The sequence below is a fragment of the Ursus americanus genome, chromosome 29 (assembly GCF_024610735.1).
Source record: "Ursus americanus isolate L20-20 chromosome 29, mUrsAme1.1.p, whole genome shotgun sequence".
NCBI lineage: Eukaryota > Metazoa > Chordata > Mammalia > Carnivora > Ursidae > Ursus > Ursus americanus.
The window spans coordinates 9,775,218-9,793,374 of record NC_142155.1 but is presented as its reverse complement, the minus strand read 5'-3'; the positions used below and the strand labels follow the sequence as shown (position 1 = coordinate 9,793,374).

At 39.9% G+C, this 18,157-nt stretch overlaps 1 protein-coding gene across 1 annotated transcript in view; it reads right to left on the bottom strand.

Annotated features, from left to right (window-relative positions):
• Positions 1-1,391: 1,391 nt before the first annotated feature.
• The window catches only part of SLC17A5 (solute carrier family 17 member 5), a 45,404-nt gene continuing 28,638 nt past the window's right edge, over positions 1,392-18,157 (bottom strand). Inside the window, exons 10-11 of the mRNA XM_045803788.2 lie at positions 4,594-4,684; positions 1,392-2,779 (exon numbers count right to left, since the gene is read on the bottom strand). Of these exons, the coding sequence (XP_045659744.1) occupies positions 2,642-2,779; positions 4,594-4,684 (229 nt within the window). The 3' untranslated portion in view covers positions 1,392-2,641. The remainder of the gene's footprint in view (positions 2,780-4,593; positions 4,685-18,157) is intronic.

Genomic DNA, 18,157 nt, shown 5'->3' with positions numbered 1-18,157 from the left:
ATAAAACTGAAGATAAATAATATGTTTCAGTTGATCAGAGGAAGAGACCACATCTAGATCAGGGAGATCAGAGGAAGTCAAGGGTCATGAAGGAGGTGGGGATGGAGTGACTTTCCAGGTTCAAGGAATGAAGTTGGTAAAGGTGTGGAGGGGAGGGACCATGGAGAGCGGGTGGGGGGAGAGTTAAGTAGCTGGATGTGGCTGAGACAAAGTGTGGTGGGGGAATGAGGGTGGAGCGCTGGCCCAGGAGCCAGGAGGGTAGGCTGCTGGGGAGTTTACTGGGTAGGCAAAGGGAAGTCGGGTGGGGGGGTGGAGGGGGGTTCAGCTTGGGGGAATATCCTGATCAGGGAGATAAGGTGTGTTGGGACCAACACCCCAGCATGGGTGGGGAGTTGGGCAGAAGCTCAGACTCCGGGCAGTGAGACCTTTTAGCTTTTTTATCCCGGGTGGAAACAAAAGTCACAGAGATGGTATTTAGAAGATGGGAGAGGGATTAAAACAAATTCCAGAGACTTGAAAACCTGGAATGGAAAAGACAGTTGGTTAATTCTACATGGTGTTGAACACGGGGAGGAGGAGGCTGGAGGAGGGGGAATAAAACATGAGTCCAGGCGCAAGCAGAAGTGACTGGGGAAATGGAGCTCCTAACAAGAATAAGGAAAGTGAGGGGAACAGTGGCTTTATTGGGGGTGGGGGTGAGGGAGAGAGGTTGGATTTAAAGAAGTCCCAAGTGCTGAGAAGGTAGCCAGTCGGGGATGTCCAGTGGGCAGCTGAAAACCTGGTGGTGATTACACAGTAGCTTGAGCAATAGGTGTTTTGTTTCTTGTTTTTGTTTTTAATGATGCTTTAATTTAAATAGTTACACTGCCACATTTGGTAAGGTGAAAATTAATTCTCCTTCCTACCCCTGGTTGCCTAGTTTTCTCTCTCCAGAGGTAACCACTGTTTCCGTTTTCCTGAATATCATGGTAGAGATACTCTGTATCTGTGGTTTTATGTCCCCAGAAGAATTTTTTTTTTTTTTTTTTTTTTTTTAAGGCTAGAGAAGACTTGAGTGTCTTTGAGAGAGAAGGAAAAGAACAAGAGAGGTGGAGATTGAGGAAGCGAATTACATAGGAATTCTAAGTGAAGGTCTTAGAGGAAATAGGAGAGGGTACAGTCTGCGGCATAGGCATACACTTCAGGGAGAAGAGTGGGCCCTCTGCAGAGCTAGGAAGGGCAGCCTGATGGCAACAGAGATTCCTCATGCTCTCTCCCTTAGAAGACTTAAGTCTCCTTGGCTGGTGGTGGCACAGGGAGGGGCCCGTGGAGGTAGACTGGTGGCTTGATGAGGACGGCAGAGATGTCAAATAGCCACTCGAGACACTAGAGAGTCCCATAGGACTGTCAGATCCAAAAACCAATCCAAAAATGTTTATTTTGATGATTTATAAAATAAATATCACCATAGCAATTATAGCAACTTAAAGCTATTTACAAATTTAAAAATAAATTTACAGAAATGTATCCACATCATATTACATGAATAAACATTTATTGAAAATGTTACAGGTAGTGTTCAACAAACATAACAAAACATAAATCAAGTTCTAAATCACATAAATGCCCCCAGAGCATGCTCCAAAGCCACTGGAAGACGGTTCACGGAAAAACTGTAAAATATGATTTCAGGAACCGGAAGTAGGAATGATTCCACCACTGGTTGTAGGTGATGTGGCCCAAATAAAAGTCACTTCGACTTTCAGCTGCAACAAGAAGCTTACATGTAGACAAATGGAAAACAAAGTGAGAGGTTTAAAAAATTGTTTACTTACTCTGGAGAAGCCCAGAGAACACAGGAACTTGGAATTTTATAGTTTTCATCAAGGATGATTTTATTTGTGGTTCATTGGGCATCACACCGTTCTGTTGCCGGTGACATGCCAATCAGAAGTCCAGAGTGCCGGGAAGGGAAAAGCGTGAGGATGCGTCGAGACCACGGCCGTGGATCCTGCTGCCCGGACCTCCTTGCAGCTTTATCGACACGCGAACAGCCCCAGGGGAAGAACGCCATCTGAAGACCGGCGCTGACCCTGGTCTTGGATGCTGCCTCTGATAAATGCCGGGCACCGTCCCTGAAGTCAGGGAGGGAATGCTTGGCAGCTGCCGGGGCGTGCTTTCCTCTGTGTGTTTGCCAGGCCGAATTCTACCGGGGCTGGCAGCTCTGTGCAGATGCTACCGTTTGAGACCTAAGGGTCAGGGATGGCCCCCAACAAATCATTTCTATGAGGAAAATGGTCAAAAACAGGTGTTTACCAAGACCTGAGAATTATTATCTAGTTCAATCAAGCAAAGGTATAGAGGGGTTCACTTCAGCTCATTCCTTAAAATAAATAGAACTCCCCTACTTTATATTGCCTGATTTACAGCCGGATATGTGACCCTCGAGTGTAAGTTCCAGGATACACGTTATTAATCATTAAAAACAGCTAATTTTACTAATCTGGCAACTTGTGACATTTCATGATTACAAGCCTTAAAAATTTCATCCAATTTTTTCTTATACATAGAATGCATACACATTTAAGATATCAAAGGCACTTTTAGGTTACATGATAAAGAAAAATTCATTAATAGAGACCAGGATTATTTATTGGTTCCTTCAGCTTCTGTGTCCATGTCGATCATCGAGAGCCCAGTTTTGCACTTCACCTTTGGCGAATAGCGTGAAGAAAATGGCACCAAACACATTTATAGCAGCAGCGATATAGAAAACTATTTGCCATTCTCTAATAGTGTTCTACAGGAAGAAAGAAAAACATCCACATGAAAAAAAATTTTGTTTATAGTCTGCTTTACAGAAAAGGTGGGGTCACAAGACTGTTACAACAGTAGCATTATTCATAAAAGCCTCGTGCTGAAAACAACCCAATGTCCATTAACAGTGAAACTGTGTTGTATTTGCTCAACGGAATACTCTACAGCAACTAGAATGAATGAAATACAACAACACAGATGCATCTCACAGATGAAATGTTACGAAGAAGCCAGAGACAAAAGAGTAGGTATTGAATGATTGTGTTACATAAAATTCCATTATATAAAAGCTCAAAATTACACAAAACTAATCCATAGTGTTAAAAGTCAGAGTAGTGGCTCCTCTTGGCAGGGTGAAAGGGGAATGGCAGCAAGGAGTACCCAGGGGCTTTGCAAGAGAGGTAACGTTCTGTTTCTTGACTGGGTGTTGGTTACACAATTGTATTAACTTTCTGAAAATTCATCCAGCCGTATACTTAGGATTTGTGTATTTTTACAATACCATTTACTCAAAGTTTACTCAAAATAAAATATGTGGCATGTCTTTCAATCATGTTACTAGGAAAGAAGTATGCCTGCCCATCATCTCCCCATTTCTTAGGAGGGAGATATAAGGATCTTAGGTGGGAGATACAAGATCAAGTAAGGATGAGTTCAGATGGACTTTAAATTTCAGGTGTGAGGCCTGGCACACAGAGCTCCTGAATGGCCCACAAAACAGGACATGGATGGGATTTGCCAGTTATGAGATCAACAAAAACTAATTGTTCAGCGTAGAATACAGCGGTATAAAAACACCAGGCAGTTAGCTAATTTCTGGGTCATGTGATTAACTTAAACAACCATTTTTTGGATTTTGCAACGTCAGTCAAACCAGAATGCTACATCTGCAGCACGCAGAAAAGAAAAAAACAAGCAGGGGAATTGGCAATGAGGAAGCAAAAGGAAAGGCACTAGGAAGCTAGTGTGAAGTCATTCATTTAGGAAAAAAGGAAAATCATGGAGAAAGAAAGCACTCTGTTGTTAAGTTATGCTTATCTGGGATGCATGTATTTTGGTGAAAAAAAAAATCTCTAAATGATGAGTTTCACAAGCGTAGAAGCTTGGCATTTTACCTTTGGATCCTCAGCATCTGGTATATTAATAATCACTCATGAAATGCCCGTAGAATCCGTGTTTGACTATTTCAGGGCTAACTCATAAGGCAGCCCATTCCATATAGTAGACACCTTGAAACAGAGAATTTTCCTATTGTGTCCTCCTTACTTCTTTTCATCTGTCTTTGTGGAATTGCCAAGAGTAAGTCACTCTCTTTCATGTGGTCGTCTTTCAATACGTGAAGACACCTACCGTGTCTTCGCAAGTCTTCTGTTCCTCTCAGTGGTGATCATTTCCCCTGTTTCTTACTCACTCCCACATGAGTTCCTGATGCCTCACCAGTGTGGATCCACTTCTTGAATAATTTTACATTGCCAGTTTTTCTTTGATCCAACCAAAGACACACGTCATTTCTCTTGTATAATATCATATCACCACTTTTAAGTACTGGTGAGGCGTCAGCTACAACATCTTTGTTGAACTAGTTCTGTTGTTTCGTCTAAAAACCAAGGAGTGTTCTTTGAAAATATACTTTCCTGTCCATTATGGCATTTAGCTTTTTGTTTATATAAAGAATTGCATAAGAATAAACATTCAGAATTTTACTCTTAATTAAAATATACTCAATTTTGACACAGATGTGCAGGCTCAAGTGAACTGTGCAGACCTTTGCAGTTTATAAGCAAATTATCTACTTACATCAGGGGTCAGACTTTTAGCAATGACAGGCCCAACCATTCCTGGAATAGTGGCAAATGTATTTGTGATGCCCAGGAGGATACCGGCATACCTGTAGAAACATTTGCATAGAGGTTTATTATTGTGGTACACATTTAAGCAGCTTCTTCAACAGAGAGCTGTACTACTTCCAGCATACTCCGTATTCTTGTGAAATTTCATGTCTAAATGAAATGTCTTACTAAGTTGGACTGAATATAGTCAGCTGGTGAAAAACTTGCATTTCAATAGTTAATAAGCATTCTAACATTATATAGGGGAACGCAGCCGCTGAAATGAAAGTCATTTTTAGAGTGATTTAGAAAAGTGTGGAGGTTGATTTTCGTACATGCCTGTATTAGGTAGGAAGCTTGATGCGTCTTAAGGTTCTTTAGCAAGAAAAAAAAAAAAGAATTTATTTCCTGATTACAAAATCCATTTCATTGTTGAAAATGAAAAAAAAAACTAAGAAGAAAATAAAATTACCTATAGTCCTTCCATACAGAGATAATCAACATGAACACTTTGCTACATAGCCTAATTATTTTTGTTTATATGTATATACTTCTAATATATTATTATAGAAATGAGATAATATTGAACGTAACAATTTCACCACTTACTTGTTCTACTTACTATGTATATGCTTATAGCTAAGTACTTGCTGACTTCCCAGAAGTAGACAAGTTTGGTATATATAGTGTGTGTGTATATAACAAAAAATGCATTTTTTATAAGCTCAGGAAAAGCTGATTTATTTTAAGGGTAAAGCTTAGAGGAGTGGGATATTCTTAGCTATGTTCAGATGTGAGTCTTTAAAGAAAGAATTCCTGCTTGTATTTGGAAAGTGCTAATGATCTGTTGATTTCTCTAATACATAAGGAATGTACGTAGACTAAGGGAGGCTGAATGAAATGCTTATTTTCCATAAAGAAGTCATGTTGAACTGCTAATCAGGAGACCTAAAGATCTGTGACTCCTCGTTCTACTCTTGACCATCTATGGGACCTTGGCCCGTTAGTGATAGATTATTTCCCTTATCACTCATGGGTTCACAGACGTACACATGTAACATATCTGCTGGTCCCATGTGAGTTCCCCCACAACCCACCAAGTACACTAAAACATTATTTTTGAGCATAACATACATTGGGAATGTGCACAAACCATAAGCATACAGTGTGATGAATTTCTAGAAAGTGAACAGAACCATGTCACTAGCAGAAACAGAATCTACCGGAATAAACATTTTTAAGGACATTTTACATATGGTTGAACTGCCTCTCAGACTGTATAAGCTTTAATTTGAATAATCATAATTTTGTGAGGTCACCCCTATTCAGAAACTTACAAGGATGGCTTCATGCTTACCCTAAGAAGATTGTAATCTTTTGTCTGATTTGCAATGGCCTGGCCCTGGTCCATCTACCCAGTCTTATTACCTAGTGCTGTGTAATACGTAACTTCAGAATGAGAGAGCTCTCATTCCAACTGCTCACATCTGCTATGCTCATTCCTCTTAGTTATCTTTACTCAGACTCTACTCGCTCTCTGAAATCCATACTCTTTCTGTCGAGACCACTTGCTTAGCACCTCTTCCAGGAAGCTTTCTTTGTCTAGTTCGGCTCAGAATGAGCTATGTCTTCCCAGAACTTTATTGTCCTTAAATTAGTTCTATGGGTTGTGATGGACAATGGGGAGGATATGTGCTATGGTGGGTGCTGTGAATTGTGTAAAACTGATGAATCACAGACCTGTACCCCTGAAACAAATAACACATTATATGTTAAAAAAAAAAAGTTTACATCAAACCATAAAAAAAAAAGAGGTAATTATTCTATAATTCAAGTTTGCTAATTCTGATCCCATAGTCCCACTGCAAACTCCTGTTTTACTCCCCTTTATTATTTCCAGGGCCACTACATATATGCTCATTCAATACATGCTGACCAGAGAAGTGGCATGTGACCCGCCCTTGTGCCAGGCCCTGTCCACGGACCCCTGAGCTGGCTGCTGGAGTTTTGTCCCACAGACACAAATACCTTTCTTGGGTACTGGCTCCAAAGGGTGCTGATTCCTGATCAGGAATTACATAGAAATGGAACCACACACTATGCAACTTTTTGGATTACATACTGAGGTTGCTAAATATCATCCCAAGTTCTGCGTATCCATAGTTTATTCATTTTTTATTGCTCTCTCTCTTTTTAATTGAAGAAACTGGGATTTTGTCCTATAGACAGTCCTACATTCTGTATTTTGTAGATTGCATCCCTGAGATATTATTTAGCATAATCTTATGTTCCCTGTATTTCCTGTACACTGATAGTATCTAGACTCTAATCACGAGGGTGCATTAGATTGAGCTTTGATTTATTTATTTTAAAGATTTTATTTATTTATTTGACAGAAAGAGAGACAGCCAGAGAGAGGGGGAACACAAGCGGGGGAGTGGGAGAGGAAGAAGCAGGCTCCCAGCAGAAGAGCCTGACGTGGGGCTTGATTCCAGAACCCTGGGATCATGCCTTGAGCCGAAGGCAGACGCTTAACGACTGCACCACCCAGGCGGCCCCTGAGCTTTGATATTTTTAGCAAGAAAATTTAAAGATGGTGATGGAGTTAAAAATTGGTTAACTAAGTAAATGGCATTTATAATTTATTTTTCATAAAATTCATCTAAGTATATAAAAAGTCCAGTTAGAACTTTTTTTTTTTGAGATTGAGAGAGGGAGTGCAAGTGGGTGGGGGGGGGGCTGTGGAGTAGCAGAGGGAGAGGGACAAGCAGACTCCATGCTGAGTGCAGAGCCTGTTGCGGGGCTTGATCTCAGGACCCTGAGATCATGACCTGAGCCAGAATCAAGAGTCGGAGGCTTAACTGACGGGGCCACCCAGCTACCCCAAGAACTTTTCATTTTCATGAAATAATCAGTGATATCATAAAATAAAATACAGTTCTGGTCCAAATTAAAGAAGCTCAATACTTATTAGTCCATACAGTCTTATTGAGGGATACTACTATTTCTATTAGTATTTAGGATCCAATATCTTGGCTGCAGATGACTAATCTGCAATTTCTCTCCCTATTTTGCATATGGACAAGTGCATAATACGGACTGAACTGTGTCCTCCCAAAATTTGTATGTTGAAGCCCTAACCCCTGTCGTGACTGTTTTTGGAGATACAACTTTCAGGAGGTAATTAAGGTTAAATAAGTGTAGGGTCTTAACCCAATAGGACTTGTGGCCTTCTAAGAATAGAGAGAAATTGCTTGATCTCTGTGAGTATTGACCAAGGAAAGGCTATGTGAGGACACAGGGAGAAGGGGGCCGTCTGCAAGCAAGGAAAAGAACTCTCACCAGAACCTGACTATGCTGGCACCCTGATCTCTGACTTCCAGTTTCCAGAACTGTGAGAAAATAACCTTCTATTTTTTTAAGCTACCTAGTCTATGGCACTGAGAATGGCAGCCCGAGTTGACTGTGCCTTAATAAAACATCCTGCTGAACCGAAGTCAATGATTTACAAACATCACAAATTTTTATGCTCAAAACTCATTTGTACTGGATATAATAACAAAAGCATACGACACAGGTCTTTTTGGCTTATGCCCTTTAGGGAGTGTATCTTAAATTAACCAAGCTTGGCAGAACCTGTCTTTTTTTTTTTTTTTTAAACCATTAACACCTTGGCAGCAGGAGGAACCAACTGCAAAGTTGCCAGGCCTTTTCAGTGACAGATATTAAGTGCAGATGAACACTGTGAAATCCTAAATGTCAGCACCAAGAAACTCATTCAAGTATTTATATTACACTTGGCCAGGAAGGGCCATGAAAGGCGGATGACTGCTGGGAAAAAAACACGTTGTACAGACTCAGTCTGCATTCTGTGCTGGTGGAGTACTAGAGTGCTGTGGGATTAATCATTAAGAATCTCTCCAATTCCCTTGTATCTGATCAACGAAATTATCCACAGAAAATCTCTATTTTAAACTAGAGAGGAAAAGTCTTGGAAAATACCACGAACACATCTTTATGTTAATAAGAATACTGATTGTTTATTGAAAACCTTATGTCAGTCGTGGCTCTAAGTATATTATATATATCCTATCTTAATAGTAAAATCCACTCGATGAGATAGGGATTGCTATCTCCATACTACAGATGGAGAAAGACTATAAAATGTTACCCAATTTGTCTGATTCCAAATCAGTACTTAGTATTATAAGGTTATAATCTATAATGCTGCCAGAATCATCACTGAATTCAATCTGTAGGAAATACCAGTTTTCTCAAGCTTAATTTTTCACCATAAGCTCCAGTACTGAATGCTTACAAGTCTCTGGTCCTCAAATGTTCTTGTTCTAACTATCAGAGTGTTATCCAGTACATGGGCCCTCAGCTGTTACCAAAGAAAAAGCAACTAAGCAAAGACATGGTAAAAAAAATATGTATTCCAGGGGCGCCTGGGTGGCTCAGTCGGTTAAGCACCTGCCTTCAGCTCAGGTCATGATCTCAGGGTCCTGGGATCGAGTCCCGCATTGGGCTCCCTGCTCAGCGGGAAGCCTGCTTCTCCCTCTGCCTGCCACTCCCCCTGCTTGTGTGCTCTCCCTCTCTCTCTCTGTCAATTAAATAAACAAATAAAATCTTTTAAAACAAACATTTTCCCCCAGTTAACCAAGACACGGAGAACTAGAAACAACTCGCATCCTTTGAACCAAGAAATTGTATTTGGAAAATAAAGACTGCAAGCTCATCTGAAGGGTTGAATCAAAATATAAGGGAGGGAAGTAATTTTGACTTGGATGAGACTACCTTGCATTTGTACAGCGATATATTTTTTAAAGTTACATATGTTGTCCACATACATACATATGTTGATCACAACCACAAATCTGGTGCATATATGTACTTACAATTCTCCCAACTTCTACAACTACTTGTTGGCATTATTTATGTTATGAAACTGTTTAGCTTCATACTATATCCGGATAAATGTCTTTTTTTGACTTATGACTCACAAAATGTCAGGGCTGCCACAGAGTCTTCAAGATATGAAGTTCAAGCACTCAGCTGATGCTTGAAGCCCAGTTCCAGGATCCTGCCTGCCCATCATCTAGTATATGCTTCAGGACATGACCTTATCACCCTCCAAGCTACCAGAAGCTTCTACAGATGCAAACAGGGGCCATATTACTTTCATGTTTGTGTCTTCAACATTTGGTACAGTGCCTGGCACAGTGTTCGTTCAATGACTAGATCCATTAATCAGCATGCTATGACACTGCAATTTAGTAATTACACACCCACCTAATTGTACATCCAATTCATCTTTGTGCAACTTCGTGCAAATCCCTCAAGGATTATCACGGGAGATCTAGTTGAAATCCTGATGTACCAGATATACTGTGTTCCCTCTACGTATGAGGCTAAAAATATCGAGAAACTAGACCATATTTACTAGTTTGGCTGTTTGCTATTTGGCTATTAATGATCCAAAGGTTGCTCCTTAGTAATCAGTATTTTCTTTTCTAAGAGCTCCCCAATCATCCCTTTAATATTTTACTTGGATTGATTTGTGACCCTGGTCATGGCGCCTGACTCAAAGTTTGCCAGAAAATAATAGTTTACGGCGTAATGTGCAAATGCACTTACTACATTATGAGCTAAGTGTATATTTGAGTGTATGTGTGTTTTATTTAATCTTTGCAACAATCTTATATGGTGGGTACTATGTATATTTGTTGGTTTTTTTTCTCCTTCCCAGAAGCTCTTGCCAGATTCCAGAGCTTCTGAAGGATTGAAGGCACCTGATGAATCCTGAATTACATTTCAGCTCCATGAAATGGAGCGGGTGGCTTACTACCTTCTCTGGCTAGCTGGCTAGTGAGCCAATTTTATGTTCCTTACCATTTTTACTTCTCTTATTTGTTTACTTAGCTTTAAAATAAAGTCATATAAACCGAGGCAACTAGAGTATGTACCTGTTCTTGGCAATGAGTTCTTTTCCCTGAGTTCTCAAAATAACTACTAGATAATGACTACCTTTTAAGATCTTCAAAAGACAACCTGATGTAGCAGAAAGATCCCTGAATCATGTTGCTGAGACCTGGTTTCAAGTCTCAGGTCTGCCATTTACTAGGGGTGACTTCGGAAGCCACAAAACTCTTCTGTACCCGAGTTGCTTCATCTTCAAAACGAGTTCTTTGTGTTCACATCTTTATGTGTTGTAGCGGATATTCCAGTGGCCTCAGCGTCCATTCCCATGAGGTTTGGGGGATACTGACTCCTTCACCTCTAACTTCAGGGTGGGTGCTAACTGTCCTAAAGTCAAATGGTATTCCCTTGGCCATAGGGGTTGGTTCAGGGGTGGATATGTGACTTGCTCCGGTTCAATCAAAATGAAGCCCAGGACTTACTTCCACGGTTGAGAGAGAAAGAGATCCTTTTCTTCCTTGACTGATGTTAGTAAAGAAGCTTGCAATTCTGGTAGTTACTGGCAATCATTTCATTGTGTGATTTAACGAGCACACCCAGTCTTAGGATAAAACTAATATCATGCAAGCTACAGAGGGAAAAGAAATGAATCTTTGATAATATTAGCGGACAGCTGACGTCAACTCTTGCCTGCAGCATGTTGTCACTGGATTTTACACTAAAGTGAATCAATAGATTATGCTGTTTAGCCAGCTTGAATTAGGATTTCTAGTACTTCAACTAAAACCATCTGAGAGATAACACAGCCTAGACATCTTTTGTGCCCAAACTCTCAATTCCCAGTAGCTAGTTCAAACTTTCATGATTCTCAAGTCTTTTTCTCCACCTATCTTCTTTCTTAGTCTCAGTAATGAACCTGAGTCCCATGTCGCAGAGAAATCAAAGACTAACAGTCAAGCTTTTTCAGTTAGTTATCTACTGCTGCACTCTAAATTACTTCAAACCTTGCAGCTATGGACAACAAATATTTATCATCTCACAGATTCTGTGGGTCAGGAATGTAGAAGTGCTTTAGCTCGGTGGTTCTGGCTCAGAATTTCTCATGAAGTCTCAGTCATGCTGGCTGGGACTGCATTATCCACTTCTAAGCTCACTTGTGTGGCTGCTGGCGATGGCCTCAATTTCCCCCATGTGGGCCTTGCCACAGGGCTCCTAAGTGTCCTCCCTACATGGTAGTTGAGTCATCTGAGAGAGACAGAGAGCAAGCAAGCTGCTGTGATGCCTTTTATGACCTAGTCAGATATCACTACTTTTGCCATATTCATTAGAAACAAGTCACTAAATCCAGCCCACACTCAAGGGAAGGGGAAACAGGCCCCGTTTTCCAAAGGGAGACGTGTTGAAGAATGTGTGGACATATTTTGAATCACTACATTTCTCAAGTTCTCATCTCACTCACCTCAAAACTTTTCTGTAACTGAACCCACTTTACTACCTTTCATTTCTTCTCTTTTGAAAGCTAATCCCTCCACTTGGGCTCTGAATTTCATTCCTCCCTCACTCGCTTCTACCAACCAGTAATTGTCGCTTCTTTCTTTCAGCTTTAACCTTTCATTGTTTAGTGGACTTTTTTTCTCACTATGTTAACAGTCTGGGTCTCTTTCACCTTAAAAAACACCCCAAACAATCTTCCATCAATATGTGTCCATCTTTAGCTTTTTCTCCTTCCCTTCATAGTTTATGGTCTCGAAATAGTTGTTTATTGGCAGTGGTTCTCAAATTTTAATGTCCATGAAAACCACCTGGACGAGCAACAAAATGCAGATTCCTTCCCTAGCCCTGTGGTCAATTATACTGCTTTATTTTTAACAAGCACGCCTGATGATTTGGATGCAGACGGATGAAGGATCACACTTTCGAAACCACTGCTTTATGTTGACTGTCTTCACTTCCTTATCTTTCCATTCATTCCTTAAGTCACTGCAGCCTAGCTTCCTTCTCCTTGTTCTATGAAAGCATTTTCACCAAGATGTTTAATGAATTTCTCCATCTGGAGAGGAACATCTTCACTCTTGCTTGACTTGACTTCTCTGTGGTGTCTGACACTGTTGATCAAGCCCTCCCTTTGGGGATCCCAATGTCTACTTATTTTCCTTCTGTTTCTCCTGTTGCTTCTTTCCGATTACCCTTGCATCACGTTCTTCTTTCTCTTGATGAATTCCCAAGGTTTTCTTCACTGTTTCCTGAATAATTTTATCCAATTCCATGGCTTTATCTACTACCCATATGTTGACTCCTAAATCTTAATCTCTTATCCAGAGCCCATTCTTGAATTGAAGACTGGATAATCTTGGCTTTCTTGACAACACATTCTTGGTTCTCCTTCTATCTCTCTTACTGCTCCTTTTTAGTTTCCTTTTTTGGTTGTTGCCCCTCTTTTTGGGTGCCAAGTGTTTGCCAAGATCCAGTCCTGGGATCACTTGTCACTCTCTCCCAAGGCAATTCTTATCTTTCAATACTTCAAAATGTGGATAATTATTCCCTAATTTTCATTTCCAATCAGAATGCTCTTTTGAGTTCCAGATCCATAAATCCAACTGCCTATAACTACTATTTTCTAGATGTTTTCACAAATATTTAAAAATTAACACGTCTGAAATTTTTATCTTCCCTCAAGACTCCTCCTCCTTCCGGTATACCAATTCCAATAAGTGGCACATCCATCTATCCAGCCGCACATGAAGAACGCCTGGAACTCATCATGCCTGATCTCTCCTTACTCTTCAGGTCTCATCTATTGTCAAGTCCCATCTATTGTATGGGCGCCCTTATATGAAGAGTGAGAGACACGAGCTCTTTCTCTCTCTGCACACATGTGTGCATGCCTGCAGACACACTGGGGAAAGGCCATCTGAGCACAGAGCAAAAAGCAGCCCATTTGCAAACCAGAAAGAGAGTCTGACAAGGAACTAACCATGCTGACATCTTGATCTTGAACTTCAACTGTGAGAAAATAAATTTCTGTTGTTTAAGCCACCCAGTCTATGTTACTTTGTTATGGCAGCCCAAGTAGACTAAGACACACACTGATTTCTTTTTCTACTCACGTAAATTCTTCTCTTAGGAACACTATTACCTTTTTGCCTGGCTAACTTCGTACTCATTCCTCAGACGTTTAGCTTAAATGTCATTTCTTCAGTGAGACCTTCCCTTACTCTTTGATCTACATTATATCTCTCTATTGTATTCTTTTTTTTTTAAGGTTTTATTTATTTGTCAGAAAGAGAGAGAGAGAGAGCATGCATGCGTACAAGCAGGGGGAAGCTGCAGGCAGAGAGAGAAGCGAGCTCTCTGCTGAGCAAAGAGCCCAATGTGGGACTCGATACCAGGACCCTGGGATCATGACCTGAGCCAAAGGCAGAGGCATAACCAACTGAGCCACCCAGGCGTCCCTCTATTGTATTCTCTCATTTTTTCTTCAGAAAGTTTTTTATTTGTGTGAACCTTTCATTTCTACCACCCTAGACAAAAAGCTATACAGGCCAGGGCTGTGTCTGTTATGGCTGGTAGTTGGCAGGCATTTGATAAATATTTGTCAAAAGAATGAATTATCATAATATATTACAGGTTTTTTTGTTTTGTTTTGTTTTTGTTTTTGTTTTTTACTGCTTATTTCCTGAACTAGACTAATCTCCTTCATGCAGGAGCTGGGTGTTATTTCTTGTAGTGTCATGTAGAGTGTGCTCAATGTATAGCAGCTCCTCCAGACATGTTTGTTGTAGGAATGACAGGAGTTGACTAGGCCAGGGCCTCACACTTGAAGAGGCACAAGAATCACCTGAGGACCTTAACATGTAGGTTTCCAGTTCAGCAAGTCTGGGGTGAGGCCTGAGATTCAATTTCTCACAAGCTCCCACGTAATGCTGGTGCTCCTGGGTAGTTTGAGTAGTAAGGGAGGAGTTACTGTAAATCCATTCTGGTTCCCACTTTCTATCATTCTATAAACTACAAAACAGAACAATGTCATTTTGTGTAACTCACTTCAAGAGAAATCCCTTCCAGATTCCTCTCTAATCCGTAGCATAAAGGAACATATTTCAGTCCTTTAATTATTTGCTATTTCTTTGAATCCTTTCTTGGGTAATCAGTCTTTGTTCCTACTTTGGAAATCTCAAAAACATGCTTCAGGTCACTGTGCAGCAGTTTGCTTAGGCTTCTTCTATCCTCTGTTCTTCAGAAATGACATCTCATGCCTTTACTCCTTCAGCTTCAAGGGGTTCTTACTTCTGTTGTGTTGTGTCAGAAATTTCCTTCCTTCCTTCCTTCCTTCCTTCCTTCCTTCCTTCCTTCCTTCCTAGATTTTACCCACTTATTTCAGAGAGAGTGTGTGCGAACACGAGTGGGGTAGGGGCAGAAGGAGAAGCAGACTCCCCACTTAGCAGGGGCCCTAGAAAGGGATCCCAGGACCCTGGAATCATGACCTGAGCCAAAGGCGGACGCCTAACTGACTAAGCCACCCAGGCACCCCTAAACTTCTTTACTTCTTAACTCACCAATAAGTATACTCAGCATTTCCTAGCTTGTAAGGTTCACAAAATTCTTCCCTCTGTTTTGATTTTTTTTTGACAAAGGACTCTGGTATATTGTAGACACTTCAACATTAGACATTTGGTCTTGTAAGAAAACCAGAGATTTATTCCTTCAACAAATGTTTACTGAGCACACTCTATGTGACAGGCATTGTAATAAAACTTTCATGCATGATCAATCTTGGGATGTGAAAACATGATTACATTGCTAGATAGGATAAGACATATTCAGAGTCTTTTTTTTTAATCACAATAGACTTTTTACATACAGTGTAATATTTTTACTATTCTGATTATCAGATCCTTATACTTTTAAAAACGTAATTCAGCATTACCTTAAAAACACAAAACGTTTTAAAGTGGAATTAATGTAAACTTATAGTTTAAAGACAAAAATCATGTGAAACTATACAAAAGATGTTTGAACTTCAGAATTTAAATACTGCCAAGATTATAGCTAATGGGTTTAATAATTAATCACATCTATTTCTGGTTCTGAAAGTTTAAATTGATTTTAATTATATGAAACACTATAAAGATAATTAACTCAAGAAGGTATCATTTTCTCTGTAAAATGGGTGGCTATTTAGTTAGTATATAACCAGTTATTGTTCCTATAAATTTCTAATTACCAACAAAAATATTACTGTTTAAGGCAGGTAGTTACCATTGTTAGTTAAATAAGCAACTGCCAGATTCAAACCACGCTAAAGAATGATAGGCTCTGTAGGCTTATGCAGTTTAACTTTTGTTAGAATTCTGAGTCTTGAAGGTCCTTCTATCCCAGGTCCATGATTAGGTTAGCAAGGTATAAATTAGTGAGATAAAGTAATATTCAGTCATGTATTGTTAATGTAGTTAATTCCATGAAAGAATTATGTGAAAGTAAATACATATATAAAAATAAATACTTAACATAATATCCATAAGGTATGGCTAAATATTAAAATATGTCTATTTAAATTATTTTGGGTATAAAGTAGAGAAGTTGAGAGGACAAAATATCTTAATGACTAAAATCTCATTTAGATATACTATTTCCTTTTATTCCTAATTTCAGCAAATATATTTTCAACCTCAATCTCAATATTATTGTCAATATAAATTTACATAGTACCCTGTGGAATTCACTATTATGCAGAAACTTTTAATTTTTATTTATTTCTTTAATTTTATTTTTTAATATAAGCTCTATGCCCAACAAGGTGCTTGTATTCATGACCCCAAGAACAAGAATTGCATGCTCTACTGACTGAGCCAGCCAGGTACCCCTATTTTTAAATTTTTTTAAGTAAGCTCTATACCCAACATGGGGCTTGGAATCACCACCCTGAGATCAACAGTCACATGCTCTACGGAGCCAGACAGTGGTCCCTGCAGATACTTGTTAGAGCTTTGTGTTTTTTATTTTTTTAAAGATTTTATTTATTTATTTGACAGAGAGAGACAGCCAGCAAGAGAGGGAACACAAGCAGGGGGAGTGGGAGAGGAAGAAGCAGGCTCCCAGCAGAAGAGCCTGATGTGGGGCTCGATCCCAGACCCCCGGGATCACGCCCTGAGCCGAAGGCAGACGCTTAACTGCTGTGCCACCCAGGTGCCCCTAGAGCTTTTTAAATACATATACATGTAGCTGATATGTGAACTCAGCTTTAACCCATCAATTTCTCTAATTAACAGTTATGATTATGGAAATGAAGAGATAACTAAACGAGTTTCATTTACTAGAATTAGGAAATAATAACATCGTAATAAAAGTAATATACATTTAGGGGCGCCTGGGTGGCACAGCGGTTAAAGCGTCTGCCTTCGGCTCAGGGCGTGATCCCAGCGTTCTGGGATCGAGCCCCACATCAGGCTCCTCTACTATGAGCCTGTTTCTTCCTCTCCCACTCCCCCTGCTTGTGTTCCCTCTCTTGCTGGCTGTCTCTATCTCTGTCAAATAAATAAATAAAATCTTTAAAAAAAAAAAGTAATATACATTTAAAGCCCTCATCTTTTGCTACTTTGTGGAGAAAGGTGTCCCTACAATTCACTCTAAAAAGATTTACAAGTCTGTGCTGGTACCTTTAAAATTCTATGAAGGATTGAAGGATCACTTCAACATCCCAAAGATAAGAAAGTTAAAAAAGGTTAAAACAAGGCCTACTATGTGATATTCAGCATACAAAAGATGTAAAACAAATAATTTGATAAAATTGCGGACTTGGGTTTCTATTTGTAAATAAAACTTTGACAACAGACAATGCTTTAAGTGATTTCTAAGTAGTAACTACATTGGTTTAGGACAGGCAACGTAACTTAGTAATGAAAGCATATGATCTCCTGCCAGGGCCTTGGTTTCTAAACACCACTCTTCACTTAAAGGAACCAGTGTTCCTTGGAGAAATCGCTAATTCCAAGATATTTCAAGGCAGGGAAGATAAAAGATGAATCTGGAACATCTAGTTGTTTCATCGATAAAGAAGTGGTCAAAAAAGAAGCAGGGTGGGGGGCATTGAGGGGTGGGGGGATTGTGGATAGGCTACAAGAGCCGGCTTGAAGGGACACCTATGGCTAAATCTGAGATAACGGCGGGCATAAACACAGTGACAATAATGGATTATAACTCAAATAAATTAGGAATCTCTGAGTCCTCACCGATGATAGATAAAAAAGTGGCGGAGGAGGGAAGATCTTCCTTACAACAGAATGCCAACTGATAAATGTGGAGGGAAAGACAGGGCAGAAATACCACTGTTTTGAAGCTACTATGGTAAACGCTGGTTTGGCATGGGTCAATAGTAGATACTAAATCTAAGTGGTGGTGGTGAGGGGAGCTCGATGAGGAGGATGTTTGTATGATCTCAAAGCATTTTCCAGAGATGCTTTATTAGTTGAACGGGGAAAAAGTAAGTAGTTACTGGAGAAACTACAACATCTTGACTGGGTGATCAAAATTAATATTACTAGGGGCTGCTGGCTGTGATTCCCTGAGGTCACAGGCCAGTGAATCTAGTCAGGGATACATTATCTGAATCTAATCAC